Here is a 22,566-nt window from a genome sequence, read left to right as displayed (position 1 = left end):
GGAAGTGGTGCTGTTTGACAGCCCATCCCCGAGGCTTTGCAGGGTCACTCCCAGTACCGCCTCACTGGTTTCCTGGGAGATGTATGTTTTTGTTTTTTGTTTTTTGTTTTTGGGTCACACCCGGCAATGCACAGGGGTTTCTCCTGGCTCTTCACTCAGGAATTACTCCTGGCAGTGCTCAGGGGACCGTATGGGATGCTGGGATTAGAACCTGGGTCGGCCGCGTGCAAGGCAAACGCCCTACCCGCTGTGCTATCGCTCCAGCCCCTTCCTGGGAGATGTATGAAAGCCCGGACAGCTTCCTGACACGGAGCGGGTGGGCAGCGTCTCTGTAGGTGTTCAACTCGGCGGTCCCTCTCTGGAGAGACTGACGGGCAGCATCTCTGAAAGCTGCATAATCCACCTCACACCCAGGCAGGGAAGAGCCTCGAGTGGGGGCCACACTCCCTCCCCCCAGCCTCCACCCACCCACCTGCTCTCACGGCCACTGGGACTCAGGTCCAGCACGATGGAGCCCAAGTGGACAGGGTGCGGCTGAGAAGTTCCTGGATGGGCACTGCAGTTGTGGGTGTGAGGAGGAACACAGGTCCAGCTCTGGTGTGTTTTTTTTTTAAGTAGTTTTCTGTACTTTTATGTTACATATTTAAGATGTTACATATTTGCAATGTTATGTATTACATATTTAATTTTTGCATTATTAATCAGTTACCTCTAAATAATTTTTTTTTCTTTTTGGGTCACACCTGGCGATGCTCAGTGGTTACTCCTGGCTCTGCACTCAGGAATTACTCCTGGCAGTGCTCGGGGGATCATAGGGGATGCTGGGAATTGAACCCAGGTCAGCCACGAGCAAGGCAAGCGCCCTACCTACTGTGTTATTGCTCCAGCCCCTCTAAATAATTTTTTGATAAGTTTTACTGGATCACCGTGAGATACAGTTACAAACCTGCATGATTACATTTCAGTCATACAATGCTTGAGCACCCATCCCTCCACCAGTGCACATTTTCCACCACCATTGTTCCCAGTGTCCCACCTGCCACTGCCTTCCCACCCCACTCCCTTCCTCTGTGGCAGGTACAATCCTTCTTACTCTCTCTCTAATTTTGGGCATTGTGGTTTGCAATACAGATACTGAGAGGCCATCGTGTTTGTTCCTTGGTTTACTTTCAGCGCACATCTCCCATCCCGGGCGATCCCTCCAGTCATCATTTACTTAGTGGTTCCTTCTCCATCCCAACTGCCTTTTCCCCCAGCACATGGGGCCGGCTTCTGAAGCGCTGGGGTTCTTACATGGGAGACAGAGCACAGCTGTCATTGGGCCTGATGGTGCACAGACAGGGGACTCCCTCCGTGACACCGGATGCCAGGCACGCACCCAGACTCGGGTCTGCTGCAGACTGGGGACAGGAGCCTGTGGCATTCCGGGAATGGGACAGCATGCTCCCCCTGCTCTGAGCTTGCGTTCTCTCTGCCATTTCAGGCCGTGCACACAGGGATGAGAGCACTCCTCTCCAACAGTGGCGTGGGGGGCTCCCCAGCCGAGCAGTCGGGCATGAGGACCTACTACTTCAGCGCCGACACTCTTGAGGACATGAACGCCTGGGTCCGGGCCATGAACCAGGCCGCACAGGTGCTGTCTCGAGCGTCGCTCAAGAGGTTAGTACCCAGGGCCGGGCACAGGCGGAGGGTTGCACGTTCTAGGACCGGGTCCCCGAAAAAAAAACCGGGGTGCCCTGGGGAAGTTCAAAGTGTGGGTGGGCTATGCATGCATTTGGTGGCCAAGAGCTGACTCCCTGGCCTTCCCAGCAGAGGGACAAAGAGACGGGGGTAGGCGGGGGAGGGCTTATGGATAAATGGTGAAAATGGCCCATTTAATGGAGAGCTGCTAGCATACTTATGCAACATCGGAAGGGGTTCGAGTTATAGGACTGCATGTAGGTGTGTTGGGTCATTTACAGAGCGTTTAGGCAGAGGCGATTCTCTGTGGGCGATTAACTCAAGGAGACACTATGTTCCCAGGGACATCTATGTTGCTTTTCTTTTTCCCTTAAGTTGTACATATGAAACAATTAAGTTTTCTTCTTATTAATACTTGCAGTTATTTGGATAAACATGGTAAGAGATACAGATTCCAAAACTTAGTTCTCAGGCCGGAGCGATAGTACAGTGGGTAGGGAGTTTGCCTTGCACGTAGCCAACCTGGGTTCGATCCCCAGCATCCTATATGGTCCCTTGAGCAGCGCCAGGAGTAACTCCTGAGTGCAGAGCCAGGAGTAAGCCCTGAGCATCACCGCATGTGATCCCCCGTACCTCTCCCGCAAAGAAGGCAAAACTCAGTTCTCTGGGTTCTGATGGCAAGCAAGGCTATTACCATAAATCCCAGACTAAGTCTCTTCAGAGCAGTTCAGCTTGTCCTTCCTCATGGGGTCCTGTCTTTTAAGTCATAACAGCTTGCTTCAAGACCGTGCTTTCATGCTTTCTAGATTGTCCTATTTTGATGCCAGGGTAGCTTTGCCACTCGCCCCGGGTCCATCCAAGTCCCACAGTAAGAACCTCCCCCCTTTCTGGGGTGTTAGTAACTACAGCAACCGAAGTCCAGTAATTATGACGGATGCCCAGGAGTAGATATATTTCAGAGTCAATCAACTCCCAAATATTAGGAATACAGCATTCATGGTCTTTCTGTGTTTCAGCAAAGAACATCGCTCTGTACTAAAATATGAGAAGGTTATAAGGAAAATAGAAAAGCAAGCAATTCACTACAATTATAAAGCAAGTCGTTTATTGTCACTGTATCACTGTCATCCCATTGCTCATCGATTTGCTCGAGCAGGCATCAGCAACGTCTCCATTGTGAGACTTGTTGCTACTGTATTTTGGCATATCGAATATGCTACGGGTAGCTTGCCAGGCTCTGCCATGTGGGAAGTACTTTACTACAAATACAAAGTCCAGTTGTTTAGGTTTGACTTAGAAGCAACCAAGCCTGACTTGCGGAATCTAGAAACTAACACAAAGAAAAGGCTAGAGATAAACTCGGGGGATTAGGGGTGCTCATAAGAGCACTGTAAAATTCTGGAATGGGGGGGAAGGGGCAACTCATTGATGAAACCTAAAACACTTAGGGTTAATATCCAACAGCCTGGAATCTGCAGCTCAAACAGTTGCATTAAGCATTGCCCTGCTTTGAATGTTCACGGCATCTCCTTCTGATACAGTAGGGGAAGACACTTGTGTGGCTAACTCGTTTCTTGGAGCTGGGGTACCCTCTCCCCCCAGAGATGAATAGTCCACTCCCTTCATCCAACAAAAACATGAGGGAACTGCCCTGGGGTGTGCAGCCTTGGACCTGGGTGTGTGTTTCTCAGTTTCCTGGACATGGCGGGAAGGGACCCCAGATTGGGGCGGAGGGGAATGATGGGTCAGAAAGATCTTGATAGCTGGAAATATGCCACAGTCTGCACACCATGTTGCCGGGTCTCACAGGGGCGGCTACCCTTTCCCTCGCATGTACCAACCAGCTGTCTCATCAAGGTTCCGGAAGCCTCCGTGTATCAGCTCAGCCAGAGGAGAAGTATGGGGTTGGAGCTTGGGGAGAAGGGGTGTTCCCGGTACCCAGGTGCACCTGGAACTACCCCACTCAGACATGACCTCACTTGACACCCAGCCATTCCACATGGGTTCTGAGAGACAGTGTCTCTCCCCAGAGGCCGCTCAGAATATCGCAAAATGTTCTAGTGAGGCCTCAAAGCAAAAGGGTGGGTTTTTTTGTTTGGCTTTATCTCTTTACTTTTGGTGTTGGGACCATACCCAGCTGTGCTCAGGGCTTGCTTCTGGCTCTGTGCTCAGGGATCACTCCTGGCAGGGGCTCCGGGGGTCATATGAGGTACCAGGGATTGACCACAGGTCAGCTGTCTTAACCCCTGTGTTATCCCGCCTGCCCAGAAAGAGTATTCTTCAACAAACCAGAGGCTGGGCTTTTCACCTGGATAACTGCAGATGGATTTTTTTTTTCAAATTTTTAAACAATACTTTAGATAACATAGTTCTAATAGTGTAAATGTTTATGGCTTTTAATGAATTTCCTTTAGTCGCCTTCTCTCTCTGGGAGAAACTGGCAATCTTCTGAGAGTTTCCTGCTCACATGGGACAGCCTTGCAAGCTCCCCATGGTGTATTCATATGCTAAACCCAGTAACAAGCTGGATCTCATTCCCCTGACCCTGAAGAGCCCCCAGTGCAACATCGTTAGGAGGGCCGAGTCAAGATAGACTTCTAAGATCTCAGGGAAAGAACGAAATGAGATGTTACTGATCCCGCCCGAGAAATTGGTGATTAACGGGATTTTGCGATTTTGTGAATGAATTTTTATAAATTTTTAAAAACTTTTTAGTTGAATGACTGTGAGATATACCGTTATAAAGTTGTTTGTGATTGTGCTTCAGTCCGACAGTGTCCAACATCTGTGCTTTCACCATCACATCCCCAGTTTCCCTCCCAGGCCGCCCTATCCAGCCTGCCTCTGTAAACAGTTTTCCTCTCTCTCTCTCTTTTCTCTCTCTCTGTCCTCTCTCTCTCTTTCTCTCTCTTCTTTCTCTCTCTCTCTCCCCTTTTTTCCTCTCAGGCCCTGAGGTTTGCAATACTGTTACCATTATGGTATCGTACATATCACTTTACCTCCTCTCAGTGCCCAGTTCTTGTCAGGTTCGCCTCGAACCAGTCCCGCAGACATGACCCAAATTGCCACTGTCATGGTGGCCCCTTCTCTCTCCTAACCGCCCTCCCTCCACCACTTGTGGCAAGTTTCTAACCCTGGGCCAGTCCTGCTGCCCCTTGCCTCTATTGTCCCTCTCCCTCTGATTCATTTCACTCTCCATGTCCATCCACATATAAACAAATTTCTTGACTTCATTTTCTTAACAGCTGCGTAGTATTCCACTGTGTAGATGTACCCTAGTTCCTTTACCCGCTCATCTCCTTGTTTCATTCCTTTGTCCGTGTCCCTGAGTTGCTCACTATTTCTCCGTGCTTCCTCTCCTACCTGCTCTGTCATCAGCGTGTTCAGCTTCCGGCAAAGGTTGATGACAGGTTCCCCAGTTTTGTGGAACTAACCTATTCTTCCCCTCTTGAAAATCGGCATGCATTTTGCCATCTCTAACATTCTGGACTTTCCCTGCCTCTTTGAGCCCTCTGAGGTCACCCCAGAGATTTCTTTAATCCTTCTCTGTGACTGGGACTTTCCTTTCTTCCTTCCCAGTGGGAACTTACTGTCCCTCTTTACAAAGGTGGTCTTTGTTTTCTTTCTTGCTCAAAGAAGTGGCGCTAAATCCTGAAACAGAAGGATTCAGCTTTATTTATGCCATGTCATCTTTGAGCAGAGATTCCTATGGCTATTTTTAAAAAAAAACAAAACACCTTTTTCTGTTTTTCGTTTTAACTCCTGGGATGAGGGGTGGGAGGGAAATCACATTTTGTTTCACTTTGCTTTAATAAATAGCCTCAACACCTTCTTTACTTTTCCCTCTTTCCCTCTGTCATGCTGGCGGAGGGGGAGGGGCCAGGCCCTTTTTCGTGAGACCTGCACTTTTACCACATTCCCTCATACCAGGCTCTTCCTGCCATTTTTCATGCATGCACGCCCTCCCCCACCCCGCCCCCTGCTGTGGATGGAAGCTTGATTTTGTGCATCGCTGTCTATTTCTTGCCCATGCTCTTTCACAGTTTGAGTTCAGAACTGGCCTCATGTGTTGGTCCTAGCTTCACTGGGCTCTTTTTAGTGAACTAAGGCCCCGGCTTGAGGATAATGAGGCCAGGCTTCGTGGGGGAAAGGTGTTGTGACTGATAAGTCATAGCTACCTCGGTCTGTTTCAGATGAATAGGTTCTCTGGGATTTGGATTTTCTTTTTTCCTGCCTTAAAGTTTTATAATGAAGGATGATTTTGATCTTCGAAGGGCTCATTTCCTGCCTTTCACAGGGTGGCTTTCCCTTTTAGGGTTTCAGGCTGTTGTACTTTTCTCTAGACTTCTTGAAATATGTTCTTATTATGCGCTTAATAAGCTCTGAAAGTCCCATAGCCATCTTTACCCAAGGTCTCTTATTTGGGGAGTGGGGGAGAAACAAAACAACTTGTTCTGAGTCAGAAGAGTGGCAGAAGAGCGTTTCCTCTTAGCTTTCCCAGACATGAAACCGTCAGCCAAGCAGTTCCAGACTTACCAGCGTTCTTTTAACTTTTTTTTCCGGAACGGGCTGTTCAGACATTTGGTTAGTTAGAATGATTTATCAGGCAGAACTAGATCCTGCCCCTCCCAACGTGGTGACCTGACTAGGAAGCGTCAACCTGGGCTCCCCGCCGGTTCTCTTCCCCCACCCTTGCCCAGGAGGACGTGTATGAATGTGGTCTGCTGAGACTCGATCACAAGGAATAGAAGGTGCAGGATAATTTACTCTCACTGAGGTGGGTGGGTGGGTGGGTGGGTGACACTTCTTGCTTCGCATCCCTTCAAAGGTTCAAGGTAGATCTAAGTCAGAAAACGCTGGATTCAAGGCCCAGGAGATATCATGGCAAGTCATTCTGCCAGACTTGGGGCTCCCATTCTTCTTGTGTCTGTCTCCTTTTCACTCGAGCACCCTCTCCCGGCCACCCATGTTGACCAAGTCCCTCAGGACGGGACAGATTCACCACCCTCCGCCCCACACACACTTTATTTAAACACCAGGGGGTTTACAAAGTTGCTTATGATGGTGATTTGTTACAGGCATTCAATATTCCCACACCAATCCCACCACCACTGTCCCTATGTCCATCTTTGCAGTGAGTTGGATTCATTCTTGAGCTCCACAGGGAAGGCCCAGAAAGATCTAGGATCTGGTGGCCGGCTAGTGTCTGCAGCCCAGATTTAGACCGGCCAGGGTCAGGTCAGCTGGAAAGAGCCTGTACCTTATCCAGAACCTCCAAGGGCCCTTCTGATCAGGCGGACCTGGACCACCCCGCCAGCCAGTGCTCTGGCTCCGGGCACAGGCCCGGCGTCCAGGCTTCCCTTCTGAGAACCAGAGATGGAGCCTGACCCAGAAGCTGGCGACTGTGAGGGAAGGTCGGAGCGGAGACCTAAGTGACAGTGAGAGTCAAGGAGGGTGAAGCGGCTGGCGGGGACGGGATACCGGAAGCGCAGACCTCACTCGCAAGGCCAGACTGGCTTCTCCCTGGTTTCCTACTCCACCTCTTGGCTCTGCCTCCCCTCTGTCCTCCAGCCCCAGCCCTGCCGCTTCTCGCCCTGCCGCCTGTGCCGATTACATGTACCGTTAAAACCCTCTGCGTGTCTAAGGTTGTCAGAAGAAGTAAACAAGTCCAAGTACAAAGTGCTTGCTTGGCAGGAGGCCCGAGACACAGCACCGCCTGGCTCCGACGGGGGCTATCGTCCAAGGGAGCCGCAGCGGGGAAATTGCATCCGTGGGAGCCCTGGCGTGACACGAGGGCACGGATGGGGAGGACGGGGAGGGCATAAGGTCGGAACAAGGTGGGGAAGCGACTTAGCCAGTGCCCTGATCCAAGACGTTGGCTACCATGGTTTCACATGGGCACAGCCGCTTTCTTTCTTGATACCCTAAAGCCTTTCATCCTAAAGCCTCTCTGGATAAACTTCCCCATGGTGAGTCTCCATGTAAGCAAATTGCTCTCTGCCTAGCCACGGTATTGCCCCATCCTCTGGCCCTGGGGACTGAGGGTCGCTCCCAGGCTCCCTGCACCATCGTCCCCTCCGTCTGCTCTCCCCCCACCCATCCCCACCCTCTCCAGCCTCCTCCTGCTCCTGTCCTGCAGCCGGGCAGACCTGACACCTCCCGACACCTCCTCCCTTGGCCTCCTGCTCTCCACCCAGCATCGGTGTCCCTTGATGGGCCTTCATTCTGGGATCCCCGCCCCCCCCCCCCCCGGGAAGGGGAACAGGCACTGCTTCCGAAATTGCTCTCTCCCTCCTCTTTGGTTTCTTACCCCTATTTCCATGGGCTTTCAGTCGCCAGACTTGGGAGTTTTGTCTGTGTATTTGCAGCGGGCCGGGCCGTTCTAGGCTTGCTCCAGTGCCCGACCCGCTGTACCCTCTGCCCTGCCCTTTAAAAAAAATCATTATTATTGTCACTATTTTTTATGGTGGGGCTGGAGTGATAGCACAGCAGGTAGGGCATTTGCCTTGCACGTGGCCAACCCGGGTTCAATTCCCAAATCCAATATGGTCCCCCGAGCACTGCCAGGAGTAATTCCTGAGTGCAGAGCCAGGCGTAACCCCTGAGCATTGCCCGGCGTGACCCAAAAAGCAAATAATAATAATAATAAATTATTTTTTATATTTTATGGTGTCAAGGATTAAACCCGGCACCTCACACATGCGAGGCAATAATGGTTCTGCATTCTCTGAGCTATGCCCCATGGCCCCGTTTTGTTTGTTTAATTGGTTGGTGTTTAGCCACCCCAATGGTGTGTGGGGCTTCAGGGCCTCTCCCAGCAATGTTTGACCCAAGGATGCAGACCCGAGGGTTGAGTGCTCAGGTGCAAGGTGCTCGTGGCCACCTGGGCCACTGGTGCCAGGCATTGAGCTGGGGGTCTGGCACATGAAAGCCGTGTGTACAACCTTCTACTTGAACTTTCTCTCCCTCCTCGCTCTGGACCCTGTTGTGTGTTTTTTTGTTTGTTTGTTTTTGATTTTTGGGTCACACCCGGCGATGCACAGGGGTTACTCCTGGCTCTGCACTCAGGAATTACTCGTGGCGGTGCTCAGGGGACCATATGGGATGCTGGGAATCGAACCTGGGTCAGCCGCGTGCAAGGCAAACGCACTACCCGCTGTGCTATTGCTCCAGCCCAGGACCCTATTGTGTTTTATTCCCTTTGGTCTCCTTGAAGTCTGTCCTCCCAGCGCGCCCACAGGGGCTGGCCTTTGCTCTTGGTGAGGTGCGCCTTGTCCCTCTCAAGCTAAAGCCTCCTTCACTGCTCAGCTGCCGGCGCCAGGCCCTGGGCCTGTCTGCAGGCAACTCATCTCTCTTCCCCGTGCCCAAGCCGCTCTGGTCTCAAGAGCAACCTCAGTCCTGCCTTGGGACTGATGGGAATTGTGGTCATGTGACCTTGGGAAGGAAATCCGGTGACCTTCACAGGGATTTGGAAGCTGTGGGTCTTTGGACACCTTTGACTCGTGGCTCTCCCTTCCCGGCTCCCTCTGCCGCAGCCGCACCAGCGCGCCACTCAGGAAGTTCAGTCAGATGCCTCCGCTTGGTCTCTCATTCTGCGAGTGTGTGTTCAGAGCATATGGCCGCTGTCAGAGATGCTGCGTGTGCCACAGTGTTCCCGGGGAAGGCAGAGGGAAGGCGGTGTCTCCATGGGGAGGGGCAGGCAGACCCTAAACGGGTGAACAGACCCACCCAACAACTGTTTGCTCCCGTCCAGGAGAGGCAGAGATGGGCAGGGTGAGACTCGGGGCTGGCAGCACTCCTGGGGTTTAGATGGTTGGGGGTGTCCTTTCTTCAGTGGAGGGTGTGTGGGAGAGGCCTGAGGGGCAGCAAATGTTACGGCGGGACCTGGCTCAGAGGTCCCCCACCCCCACCAAAACTGAACACCCAAAAACTACAGTCTTTTGCAAGAGTTTTCTGCGGGAATGGGGCAGCAATTCACAAATGCCTAGAAGGCTCGAACAAGCTTTGGGTGTTCCGGAAATGAAGAGCTGGGGAGTACGGGGGTACCCGGGAACTGGTGCACAGGGCTGGCACACAGACTTTGCACGCGGGATGTTCCACTGGGTCTCCTCCCACGTGACTCCCCAAGCCCCGAGACCGGCTGGGTGTGCCCGTCCCCTCGAGCACAGTGGGGAGAAGGGGTGGGGGAAGCAGAGCCTGTCACGAGGTCAGGAGTCGGCCCCAGCCCACCCAGGGAGGTGCCCGACCCTTCCCTCTGCTGTTCACCTGCCCCCACCCCCATCCCTGACCTTCTCCCCCTCACCAGGATGGCTGGTCACTGCTGGCCACTTTTCTCCTCTCAGAGCCCCGTGTGCCTTGCTTCCTGCCCCGCTGTCTCGTTCCCAGCTCAGATCTCTCGGCCTGATTTCCCGCTGCCTCCCCATGAGACAGCTGGACATGGAGCTCGGGGCCAGTGCTCGGTCAGGGCGGGCGAGTGGGTGTTGATGGCTGTGAGGAGGGGATGGCGTGGACGGTGTCACGGCCTCCCCAGGGAGACGTTGAGATGAGGACACGTCAGGGTGTCTCAGCGGTCTACTCCCGCTCGTGGGACTGGTGTGGGGGCGTCGTCTGCTCTGAGGCACCTCACACATTTCCATCCATTCCCGCTCTCTTATTAGTTAATCACCGTGAGGTACAGTTACAGACTTACAAACTTTAGTGCTTGCGTCTCAGTCATACAATGGTCGAGTACCCATCCCTCCACCAGTGCCCATTTTCCACCACCAATGTCTCTTTATTCTTTTAAAGTTAATTTTTAAAAACATTTTGTTTGTTAGTTTTTATCGAATCACCGAGATAGAGCATTACGAAGCCGTTCTTGACTGGGTTTTAGTCATACAATATTCCAACACCCATCCCTCTACCAGTGTAATTTCCTAGCACCCGTGCTCCCAGGTTCCCTCCCACCCCCTCCTAAAGCCCCCCACCTCCTGTCTGTGTCACCACTCTCTCTCTCTCTCTCTCTCTCTCTCTCTCTCTCAGCATTTTGGTTATTTGCACTCTCTTTAATAAACTAAATATTTGGCCTCCCAAACCCTGATCACTTTGGGTCAAGTATGGCAGAAAAACAGCTGAAGTAGGTCAAGCTCTTTGACAGAAATAATTGATAGCAACTTTTTTTTTTTCAGTCAAGCATAGGGCTTTGCAGGCAGATCAGGTATGGCTTGAACCCCGCTTCTGTCATGGGTTACGGGGCGCAGGGCAAGTGGGCTAGCCTTGCTGAACTTCCCTGTGAATGTCTCTCCAGCCTGTGGGTCTGTGCCGTGAGAAGAAGGGGTCGTATCTTTGCAGCTCCCATTTCCGGGTCTGCACGTGTGCGTGCTCAGTCCCAGGGGGCTGCCGTGGTGGCCATCGCTTCCCCGGGGAGGGTCGAGTCCTCGCTTTGGTAGAGATTAGAGCTTTTCCCGCTCACACCCGCTTCCTACCTGAGAAAGGTTTCCCCAGCCCCAGGCGTGTAAGTGTGTACAAGAGGCATAGAAGTCAGACATTCGCTAATAATAAAACAGAGAGAAATGTGGGTTTGTATTTTTTTTCGGGTCACATCTGGCAATGCACAGGGGTTACTTCTGGCTCTGCACTCAAGAATTACTCCTAGCGGTGCTCGGAGAAACATATGGAATGCTGGGAATCGAACCTGGGTCGGCCGTGTGCAAGGCAAACACCCTACCCGCTGTGCTATCGCTCCAGCCCCAGAAATGGGTTTTTAAAAACAAATTTTTGAAAAGTTTCCATGGCCCTTTGTTTGAAGTGGTGACCTGTAGTTTAAGAAGCTCGGGCTCACTGTCACACAGCGCTGCCCAGCAAACGGAAGGAAGAGCTGGCCCTGGTCCTGGAGGATGGATGACCCAGATGTCACAGACACGGGGAGATGGAGAGTGAGCGGGCTCGGCAAGTGGCAGGGGGCCGGGCCCTCTCTGGTAGAGCATGCCCGTTGGTACGCCCAGGTAGTGGGCACTGGGGAGGGTTCTCCGGTGGAGGCAGCAATCTCAGGAGACCTGGCAGTCCCTGGGCATCTGTCCCTGACTCCTCTGCTGTCTCAGGCCCTCAGAGAACAATGACACAAGGGGATTTTGCCGGGAGCGAGTCCACTGTGTAAAGACGCAGCCTGGCCTGGCAGCCTGGTGTCCGGTCACCCTCCAGCCCTGCTCTTTTCTCCGGGGTTGGGGTGAGGGCGGTCAGTTTGGAGAACTGGGCAGTGGGGTGCTGTCACAGCTGCCAGGCCCTCTATTGTTAACTGAGAGCCCAGGACACAGAGAGTCCGACGGCCCCATCCCATGGGGACTGTCCTACTTAACTCTGGGGAAAGAAGAAACCGGCTCCCGTTTGTGCCTGCAGCCTGTCCTGCCTCACGTGCTCGTGACTAGCTCAGTACGGAGGCTCCGGATATGCTGGGGACCCCTTTCTCTGCAGCCTTTCCTACTGGTCCAAGGACTGTGCCTGGGGTTTGTGGCGGGGGGGGGGCGGGGGCGGGAGTTGCAGGGGGTGCCCGCAGAGGTATGGTTGGGGGTTGGGTCTGGCTTCAAACACACCATCTACTGAGAGGGGGTGGTAGTGGGTGTCAGTGTTAAGGACCCGACATCTGCCGGCATCTCCCAGAGCAGAACTGCAGTTCTAACCTGGCTCACACCAAACCCTTCTAGAATATCGGTGACCAGGGCTGCTGGTTTGATCATTCAGGTAAGGGGAAGACGGCAGAATCTTTTTGTGGGGTTACAGTAGGAAGACCAGGCCCCTCACCCCTCCACAGGACCGAGGTTCTGCCAAGCTCCAAATAAATTGTTATTCCTCTTCTTGCTCAAGTCTTTGAATGAGATGGTGTGTGTGTGTGTGTGTGTGTGTGTGTGTGGGTGTGTGTGTGTGTGTGGGTGTGTGTGTGTATAGGTGTAGGTGTTTAATGTTAAAATAGAAATGTTCTGTATTTCCTGGGGAGATAAAGTGTTCACAGACTAAATAATCTGAGTACAGTTGCTTGTTATGATATAAAATTAAGTTTTTCTGAAGAAAAGATTGAACTGAGAAGTATCCCTGTTCTGAGATGTGTACTCTTCCCACATGCAGGGAAAAGAACAAGATTTTGTTGTTGTTGTTGTTGTTTTTCTGGGCAAAAACTGAGTGCTGAAAGGATGTAAAGTGATATGCATGATACCCTTTCAGTAACAGTATTGCAAACCACAGTGCTGAAAGGAAAATGAGAGAGAGAGGGACAGAGAAAGAGACAGACAGAGAGAGGGAGGAGGGAGGGAGAAAAGAAAAGTGCAGGGGCAGGGGGCTAGAGCGATAACACAGCGGGTAGGGCGTTTGCCTTGTACACGGCCGACCCGGGTTCGATTCCCAGCATCCCATATGGTCCCCCGAGCACGGCCAGGAGTAATTCCTGAATGCATGAGGCAGGAGTAACCCCTCTGCATCACCAGGTGTGACCCAAAAAGCAAAACAAAATAAAAAGATTTATCTAAGAGACACTTGGCCCAGCTGTGGTGTGCTGGAAATGGGACCCAATTCCTGCTAATGTGAGGCTTAGCCCCCCTCCCACCACGCTTGCAGTTAGCGCTTGGGGTTGCATTTGATTTCTGGACAGCTAAGAAAGTGCAGTCTGGTTGGGTTTTAAGTGTGTCACATAGCAAAGATCCAGCAATAGATAGTCCAGGCTGGTCCGGTAGCTCCATCCAGGGACCCCGACTGCCTCTGACTCAGGCTTCAGCCAGTGCCTTGCCATCTTGCCGTCCAGCACTGAGCCTCAAGTCAGAGCGGGGCGAAGGGAAGGGTGACCGAGCCCCAGCGCAGGTTCCTTTCAAGGACTTCCCTGGAAAACCCATTCAGCAGTTTTTGTCCCCATCTTCTTAGTCTGATCTCTGTCACATCCATGAGCACCCTCAGGAAGGGTGTGTGTGAAATGGGACGCTTTTGTTTTTACTGGAGGTATGTCGCTGCTTTGAAACCTTGAGATGTCGCCCCAGCTCCTCTGTGCAAGGTCTTCTCGAATCCTAGCAAACCGTGGAGGCAAGGGGCCTTGTCCCATTACGCAGATGCAGAACTTGAAATGAGAGAGGTCAGGGCCTGGCCCAAGGTCAGCCGGCTCATGCGGGGCAAACGCTGACTGGGGTGATCCAGGTCTGTCTGCCGTGGCCCCCTGGAATGTCAGGAGCGCCCTGTGGGGTGACCCATCACCCAGGCCAGGTGCTCTCAGTGGTGGTCTGACCCACCCAGGGAAGGTGCCTGTGTCCTCCTCACCCAGCCTCAGGCACTGCACAGCCCCCGCCAGCCCCCGCCAGCTCCCGCCAGCTCTAAAACGGGGCCTCCTTCCCCACCTCCCCACCGCTGCTCAGATCCGAGTATCAGACGTCTCTTCCGTGACGTCTCCTGGTTGGAGAGGTCATGTGTTCAGTTGTCGGGAATGTAGGGAGACAAGCAGAAAACACAAATTGCAGCTGTCTCAGGCACGTAAGCTCAGGGAACAGGGAACGTCCCCTTTGACTTCTTGCCCTCAGTTAGAGTCTGGACATCGGGGCCACAAAGGCACCACGAAAGTGAGCAGCTGGTTAGGGGCTGCGAGATGGGACAGTGGTTAGGGCACTTTTCCCTACATGTGCCAACGCGGTTCCATCCCCGCTTCCACATGGCCTCCCGTGCATCACCCGGGGTAGCCCTGGTGGTCTCATCCTTGGCCTTCACCTTCAACCACTGGCCACAGCTGACTTTCTCCAGGAGTGGCCCTGCTTGGGAAGTGACCTCCTCCCCCCAGAAAAGAAACCGGTAAGTCTTTGAATCCACAAAGCTGCTGGGTGGCAGGCTAACCTCTCTCTCTCTCTCTCTCTCTCTCTTCAGCTAGCCTCTCTCTCTCTCTCTCTCTCTCTCACACACACACACACACACACACACACACAGTCTCTCTCACACACGCAGACACTCTCACACACTCTCTCACACACTCACACACATACTCTCACACACAGACACTCTCACACACACTCTTACATACATACTCTCATACACACTCACACACATATTCTCTCAGACACTCTCATTCTCACAGACACTCTTATACACACACTCTTACACACATACACACTCTCAAACATACATACTCTCACACACACACTCTCTTTTTTAAAAAAATATTTATTTTTATTTATTTATTAATTTTCTTTTGGGGTCACACCCAGCGATGCTCAGGAGTTATTCCTGGTTCTGCACTCAGGAATTAACCCTGATGGTGCTCGGGGAACCATATGGGATGCCGGGGATCGAACCTGGGTCTGCTGCGTGCAAGGCAAACGCCCTCCCCCGCTGTGCTATCGCTCCGGCCCCACTCTCTCTCTTTCTCTCTCTGTCTCTGTCTCTCTCTTAAATTTAGCACCTCTAAAGGTATGTTTTGTGGTGAATGCCGGTGTTAGTCTGAAGGAGTTACTCCATATCTAGTTTGTTTTGGAGAAGAACTGGTGTGTGTGTGTGTGCGGGGGGCGGGGGGGAGATTGAGAGCATACAGTTAAATACTGAAATCTATAGCTATATGTTGGCTCCAAAGCTAGAAAAGACAGGCCAGCTCTGTGATTTGGGTTGGATTATGAAAACAGCACGAAATGTGGTTCCCACCATTAACCCATTCAGTGTGGGGACCATGATTAACCCAAATCACATGTGGTTACTGTGATTAAACCAGGCCGACTAGGACATGTGACTTTTATAGCATGGGGCATTTTCTCTACTTTCTCAGACCCAGGGACTATGTAGGTGCTTTGTAAATGCGTGGTGGTTGATTGGTAAAGAGACCAAAGTCCATGTTTGGTTGTGTCAGGTTGTTGTACCTACACCCACACCCTTGGGGCTGGTAGTTGAGGAAGTTCTCCCGAGCCGCCCCCCCCTGCCCGCTCCTGACTCCACCCACCCCCCAGTTCTAATGTCATGTACATCGTTGACATTATTTTCATCGGCTGCTTTTATGACAAGATGCCTTGTCTTGGGTGGGAATGACAGAGTTACGGTTCCCTAGCGCTCATGGTAAGGGTGGCCAGATTGTTTGGGACCTTGGCCCTGGTGTCCTGCAGAGGACAGCTGGGACTTTCACCTTCTAAACTGGCACATTTCCCAGTAGTGGTTTCCTTGGTCTGAGAAGCAGCAAGGAAGATAGATAAAGGCCGACTTAAGGAACCTCGGGTTTACCAGTCGGGGTTACACTGACCAGTCTACCCTCTGGCCTGCCTCTCCGGCCGCCACGTTGAGAGTTCCACTAGCTCTTAGATGGGGTTGCTTCTGCCCTGAGTCTGTGCTGGCTTTCGGTGGCTGCGGATCTGGGTGCAAGGCCACCTGGGACCCAGCATCTCGCTGTGAATGCAGCAGCGTTTCCGTCGTGTCTCCAGCCTGCAGTGGGGAACGCTGTGGCCAGGCCAGTTGGAGGGGATGGTTTCCCAGGCCTCACGCCTCCAAATGGTCCTCCAGGACATTCTTCCAAGGTGACCAAGGAGACTGACTCTCATTACTCCTTCCCCACCACCAGCACCATCACCACCACCACCAGGGTCCTTGGTGATTTTTCTGCTCCAACTAGAGTGTGTTTCCTGTACCTAAATTCTGCAAAACTTGTGTAGGTACTTCCGTGTTAATGTGGATACAGATTTATCTAGAACCTGGCCTCAAGGAGTAGGTGAAAAAGATCGTTTGCAGTGGGCAGTGAGCATGGAAGAGACCTTCTCCCTAATCCTGTGTGCCCTGACTTGTCACCCCCATGTCCCTTCTTTCTGTTGGCGTGTGTGCAGCCAGAGACATGCCCCGGAGAGGCTGTAGAGAGAAGTGGGTCAAAGCACACGGGCTCTGCACTGTCCCTGGGAACAAGTCCTGTCTCAGCCTCCTTCATCGCTGACCTTCTCTGTGCCTTTGTTTTCTTCCCTTCGGAGTCAAGCAAGGGCCCTGCTGGAACCATCCCCTGGTGAGACGGGTTGATGGTCCTCTCCAGAGGTCCCTTTTTCTTTCCTCACCATCTTTGAAGAAGATTCACTAGACCACTAAGTGTCCCGTTGTTTGTTCTGGACTCTGTGAGAGAGATCCCAGAACCTGCTTTCTCTCTGGGGACTGCCCCAGGTGGACAAGAAGGCCAGTGTCAAAAGGGAAAACTGAGCGGTGGTGGGAAAAAAGTGTTAAATGATGGTGGTGGCTAGAGCGATAGCACAGCAGGTAGGGCGTTTGCCTTGCATGTGGCTGACCCGGGTTTGATTCCTCCGCCCCTCTTGGAGAGCCCGGCAAGCTACCGAGAGTATCTCGCCTGCACGGCAGAGCCTGGCAAGCTACCCATGGGGTATTCGCTATGCCAAAAACAGTAACAAAAAGTCTCACAACGGAGACGTTGCTGGTGCCCGCTTCAGCAAATCAATGAGCAACAGGACGACAGTGACAGTGACAGTGATGGTGGTGGAACTGGTGTTGGACTGTGAACTCTAACAAATCATCATAAACAACTTTACTCACAAATTTTTAAAAAGTGAAATAAAATTGTAAAAAGGGAAAGTCAAGGGAAGGTCACGTGTAGCATTGATTCACATTTTATTCAGGAGTCCGTATGGAGCTTGAACAAACTGTGAAGGCCAAGGATTCAGGGTCACCCCAGCTCTCCCACGGGTCCTGGGGCAGCAGAGTTCTGACCATGGAGTGGTCAGACAGGGTGGTCTCCGGCCCGAAGGAAGCCAGGGTCTCTTGAATCAATTGTAACCCAGTTACAACCCCGAATTGGGGGTTGATGGACTTGGCTAGCTCCCATCTACCTGAGGGGGGGGGGGGGCGGGGAGGCTTCCTGGAGCCGGTGCCATGGGGGCGGGGGGAGTCACAGCTGAGCAGAGTCGGGGTGGCACGGAAAGGTGTTCCGGGCGTGTGCGGGACCAGAGGGCACTCTGGGTGCAGCTCGCGTGGCCCCGGGCCTCGCATCTGTCGGAAAGGCGCTGAAGGTGCTGCTGTCGTTGCAGGGAGAAGGTGGAGCGCCAGGCGGTGCCCCAGACCAACCACGCCGAGTCCTGCCCCGAGTGTGGCCGCGTGGGGCCTGGCCACTCGAGGGACTGTCCTCACCGCAACCCCGAGGATTCCTTCGGCTTCGAGAGGCGGGAGCACGAGGAGGAGCGGCGCTACCGCCCGCAGAGGGACTTGCCCGAGGGCAAGCGGGACAGGAGCAGGGCCCGGCCCCTGTACTCCCCCGTGGAGGACGACGCCCCATTGGCCGATTTCACCGGCGGCCTGCGAGGCCAGCAGCCCCAGCCGCAGAGGGCAGAGAGGAACGGGCTGCCCCCCGGCACGTACGGCCCGGGAGAGGTCAACGGGACGGCTGGCTACCAGCGGGCCTTTGCTCCCAGAGCCCATCCCGAGAAGCACGGCCAGAGGAAGAGCAGCCTGGCCCAGGTGGAGCAGTGGGCCAAGGCCCAGAAGGGGGACATCCGGAGGTGAGTGATACAGCAGCTCCCTGCCCCCGAGGAGAGCGTGGAGTCGGGGTGGGGGCCGGCCTCCGTCTCTTTCCTGCTGGTCTCTCTGCGGACCCCCGGAACCATCCTGGAAGGAGAGGGTGCTACCCCCAAGAGGTGGAGACGCTGGGTCTCGGAGAAGGGAAGGGAACCCCATTCCTAAGTGCCCAAGCCAGAGTTCCAGCCCGGATCCCTGAGCCGTGGGACCCCCTCGGGAGAACATATCACGGGGGCTCACTTATCCCCCGGGAGAGCAGAGAATCCTAGGGAAGGTCCCCTGGGACATTTCCCTCCTGCTGCCGCTTCTCTGTGCCAGGAGATGCCCACAGAAACAAGAGCCAACACAGATCTATTTTTTTAATTCTGGACACAACAGCGCAGGGCTCAGGCTCTGTGGACACAGTCTCGTGACTGTATCCGAGCCATTCCTTCACGAAGCAGGTTTTAATTATTTAGAGGGCAGGAGGCTCTTGCTATTTGCAAAGCGCTGTCCGAGTTTTATTGTCACGTGAACACGGAGCATTCAGGGTCACCCCAAGTTGCTCACCATCCCCCCAAAGCCAAAGCTGTGTGTTTGCTTCCCTGCAAAGGCAGCAGATCCCGCTTCTCACCTGCAGACTGGGAGATAAGCCGCTGAAGGCAAGGAGATGGCAAAGCCCCAGGTGTTCAGGGCGGTCCGCAGGGCCAGAGGGACTCAAGGGATGTCTCGGAGCTCAGGCCACGCCTGACACTGTTAAACGCGTGTGGATGTGCCATCCTTCATCTTCCCCTGGGGGTTCTGGACGTGATTCCATCTACTGGGGGCACACTAGGGCCCGTTGCAGGTGTGTGGGTGAGGCGTGCACCTGCAGGGAGATAGACTCTTTCGGCTGCTCCTTTGGGTTGTTTGTCAGGGCAGGTGGTGAATCAGTGGAATCTGCTAAGCAACTGGGAGGTGTTGTGTGGGACAGGCAGAGGAAGGCAGGCCTTTCGTGTTGTTGACTGTGACATCCGCCCACATCCAGGTGTCCACTTGATTTGTGCAAGTTTTGTGTTTGGTTGAAAACAGAACAGGGAAGTAAAGCTGCAATTCTTGGTGTGGGATTTCGGAGGGCCGCCATGGAGGGGAATCGATGAGACCCCGAGTGAGGTTGGGACGCTGGCAGGGTTTCTACCATGTAAGTTCCCATGCTCCAGAGGAAGGAATTGGGGCTTTATTTGGAAAAACTGCCCCAGGAGCACTGGAGGGTTCCGAGCAGGCAAGTGATGCGCTGTGGTTAATAATCCACAAAGGAGGCTGGAGCCCGAGGGGAGGCGACTGGAGCAGGCCCAGGCGGGGACAGCGGAGATGGGAGGGACACTGGGGAGGTGGAAACAGCAAAGTGGCCTTGCAGGGGAAGGGAAGGAGGGGCAAAGGCAAACCCTCGAAGAGTGACTCTCTTTAAATGCAGTGTTGCTGGGATGAGAAAGGCCTCAGGGAAGGTTTGGGTCCTGGTTGCCGTTGTCAACACACAAACCTGGCACGGGGGGCCATGTCAGGTAGGCAGATGCCTGGATGCGGTGTGGAGCCTTGCTGGTGGGGCTGGTGTTCTGAGAGGGAGTGACCGGGCCTTGAGAGAACCCAGCGAACCGAATGTTTGCTTCGTGTGCAGGAGACCTAGGTACAGTCAGAGCAGCCCCCCGTGGTCCCCCGAGCAGTGCCGGTTGTGGCCCCAGAAACAAAAATCCAACCAAACAAGTAAAAAGAATGACAGTTTGAGTTACCCTGTGATTTTTAAAATTATTTTTTTAATTTACTTTTTTGCTTTGTTTTGTTTTTGTCCTACACCTGGTGATGCTCAGGGGTTACTCCTGGCTCTGCACTTGGGGTTTTCTTCTTGCAGAGCTTGGGGGACCATATGGGATACTGGGGATCGAACCTGGGTTGGCTGCATGCAAGGCAAATGCCCCTCCCTGCTGTACTATTTCTCTAGGAATGTTGAGTTTAATTTAATTAATTTTTTGGGGGGGTTGCACACCCAGTGATGCTCAGGAGTTACTTCTGGCTCTACAATTAGTAACTCAGGAATTAGTCCTGGCAGTGCTAAGGGACCATATGGGATACTCTGAAGGAACTTGAATCGGTTGCGTGCACAGCAAACCCTCTATCTGCTGTTATATTGCTCTGACCATTGGAATTTTGGTTTTTAAATGATCCAATTTATACATGTACATAGTCTAAGGATGAGTAGTGAATCTTTCACCCAACTCTCCCCCGTCCCTTCCTACAATACATCCCTGTTCCTGAACCATTCCTCCCAAGCAACTATCTCGTTTCTTTAGTGGCTTTTTCCCCTTTACCTTAATTTTTCCAAATTAAAAGTTTTTTTGATTTGTTTTCACTTTCAGTTATCCATCCACATTCTGCCAAAGATCGGGCCTTTTAAGAGTCTCCCCCCTCATCCTACACACCTTTTCTTTCCGATAGCTGGACCTACCTTTACCCCAGCTTTCCATTGCAGTCGTCAGCATGAATTTTGTTTGGATCATTAGTGAGATTTTACATTGTTATGTCAGGATAAATAATGTGAGAATAAGTGATGTCAGGATAAATATTCATAGTTGGGCCATATGGTAAGCTATATTTAAATTTTATTTGTTGAACAAATTTTCTTTCTTCTGGTGTTTGTTACTTTCAGTTTTCCTTCTATTGTTAACTCATAATGAAATTCATAGTTAGATACGAAAATATTTTGTTCAGTACCCTCAGATAACCATTAATCCACTCCAAAACCAGAAATTCAAACAGGGACTTGGCTCATGTGGTAGAGCATGTGTCTTGCATGTGTGAGGCTCTAGGGTCTGCTCTGGGCATTGGTGGCCCTTCCCCAGGGCTGCTGGGAGTGGCCCAGGTGCCTTTGAGCATCACTGGTTGTAACTCCCCTACCAATAGTAAATATGTGTGGGGCCGGAGTGATGGTACAACAGGTAGGACATTTGCCTTACACCCAGCCAACCCCGGTTCAGTTCTCGGCATCCCATATGGTCCCCCAAGCTCCGCCAGGAGTTAATTCCTGAGTGCAGTGCCAGGAGTAACCCCTGAGCATCACTGGGTATGACCAAAAAGCTCCCCCCAAATAGTAAATATGTGTGATGTGTGTGTATAAACTTTCTATATATAGAGTACTAAAGGGTAATACTGAAAAATAAGTCTTGCATTTCAGAAATGTAGTTTACTCCCTTATTAGTGTGTGTGTGTGTGTGTGTGTGTGTGTGTGTGTGTGTGTGTGTTTAATATTGGGGCTGGAACAATAGTACAGTGGGCAGTGCACTTCCATTGCACGCAGCTGATCTGGATTTACTCTCAGCCTCCTGTATGGTCCCCAAGTCTGCTAGGAGTGATTCCTTAGTGCAGGGTCAGGAGTAACCCCTGAGCATGATTGGGTGTGACCCCAAAACAAAACACAAAACTGAAAGAAACGCAATATCATCTCCCTTTTGCTTTTTCCATTAATATATTTGTGTATGTCAAAGTGTAAATGAGCAGGTATTTTTAATTTTTGGTTGTTGGACCACATCTGTGGTTCTCAGGGACTGCCTCTGGCTCCTTGCTCCAGGGTGACCCCCCTGTGGTGTAAGGGTGCACCAAACCCCAGCCTCTGATGCTGTGCCTGTCAGCTCTCTCCCACCCGGTAGGTGGGCTCCAGCCTAGCTGAGCTTTCTCATATCAGCACATACAGACTTAGAGTGTTCACTCGGGAAGGGGCTGTGTGCTACTCCCACCATTGTCACCGTTCATTCTCTGGTGATGGGTCCTTGGCTTGGCTACAGACACTTGCTCTCAGAGGTGATGCTACCATGAAGATCTTTGCCCACTTGTCCTTATCCAATTGCAGGCATGCTGAAGGAACAAAATACCTGAAATGAAATGACCGGGCCGAAGGACACACCTATTTGTAACAATAGTTATTACAAAAGGACCCTCCGAAGTGGCCCTTTCTGTTTCTACCCTCATTGGCGTCCCTGCTTCCTCACCTCTGTAGCAGCACTAGGGACTGTCTCAGACCCTCTCCTCATGCTGGTGACAGAATGGAGTGTCATACTGTGTGATGGAGTGTGATGGAGCAAGGCCTGGCAGAGAAAAACCAACAAGTGGAAGGTGGTTACAGGAAAGCCGACAAAAATCAATGAAGATGGTGAGGGTGAGGAGAAGGACTCACAGATGCAGGGACTGGGTAGCAGTTGGACGTGGATATATCAAGGGCTGGAAGGTTGGAAGGGCCACAGGTTGGGCTGAGGTTGACATCCAGATGTGCCCTGGAGAGTGTGTCAAATGGTGCCGTGTTGAGGAGGTGTGCAGAAAGACGCTTGAGAGGGACAGTAGGACCGTGGGTGGCCAGGCAGGAGTGGCCGTGAGTTGCCGAGGCTGTGGGTTCAGTTTGCAGATAGATAT

General features: G+C 52.4%; 1 protein-coding gene and 1 pseudogene across 12 annotated transcripts in view; one reads left to right on the top strand and one right to left on the bottom strand.

Annotated features, from left to right (window-relative positions):
* Positions 1-22,566, bottom strand: part of LOC129405543 (uncharacterized) — a 468,293-nt pseudogene that overhangs the window by 363,874 nt on the left and 81,853 nt on the right.
* The window catches only part of PLEKHA7 (pleckstrin homology domain containing A7), a 248,331-nt gene that overhangs the window by 180,801 nt on the left and 44,964 nt on the right, over positions 1-22,566 (top strand). For all 12 annotated transcript variants that reach the window (XR_008630634.1, XM_055141275.1, XM_055141281.1 and 9 more), the window contains 2 exons: positions 1,484-1,659; positions 17,670-18,137. Coding sequence is in view for 11 of the 12 variants with exons in the window: in XM_055141275.1 (XP_054997250.1) it covers positions 1,484-1,659; positions 17,670-18,137 (644 nt within the window). In the remaining variant the exon portion in view is untranslated. The remainder of the gene's footprint in view (positions 1-1,483; positions 1,660-17,669; positions 18,138-22,566) is intronic.

The sequence above is a fragment of the Sorex araneus genome, chromosome 6 (assembly GCF_027595985.1).
Source record: "Sorex araneus isolate mSorAra2 chromosome 6, mSorAra2.pri, whole genome shotgun sequence".
Lineage (NCBI taxonomy): Eukaryota > Metazoa > Chordata > Mammalia > Eulipotyphla > Soricidae > Sorex > Sorex araneus.
This window is presented reverse-complemented; position numbering and strand designations above follow the sequence as displayed.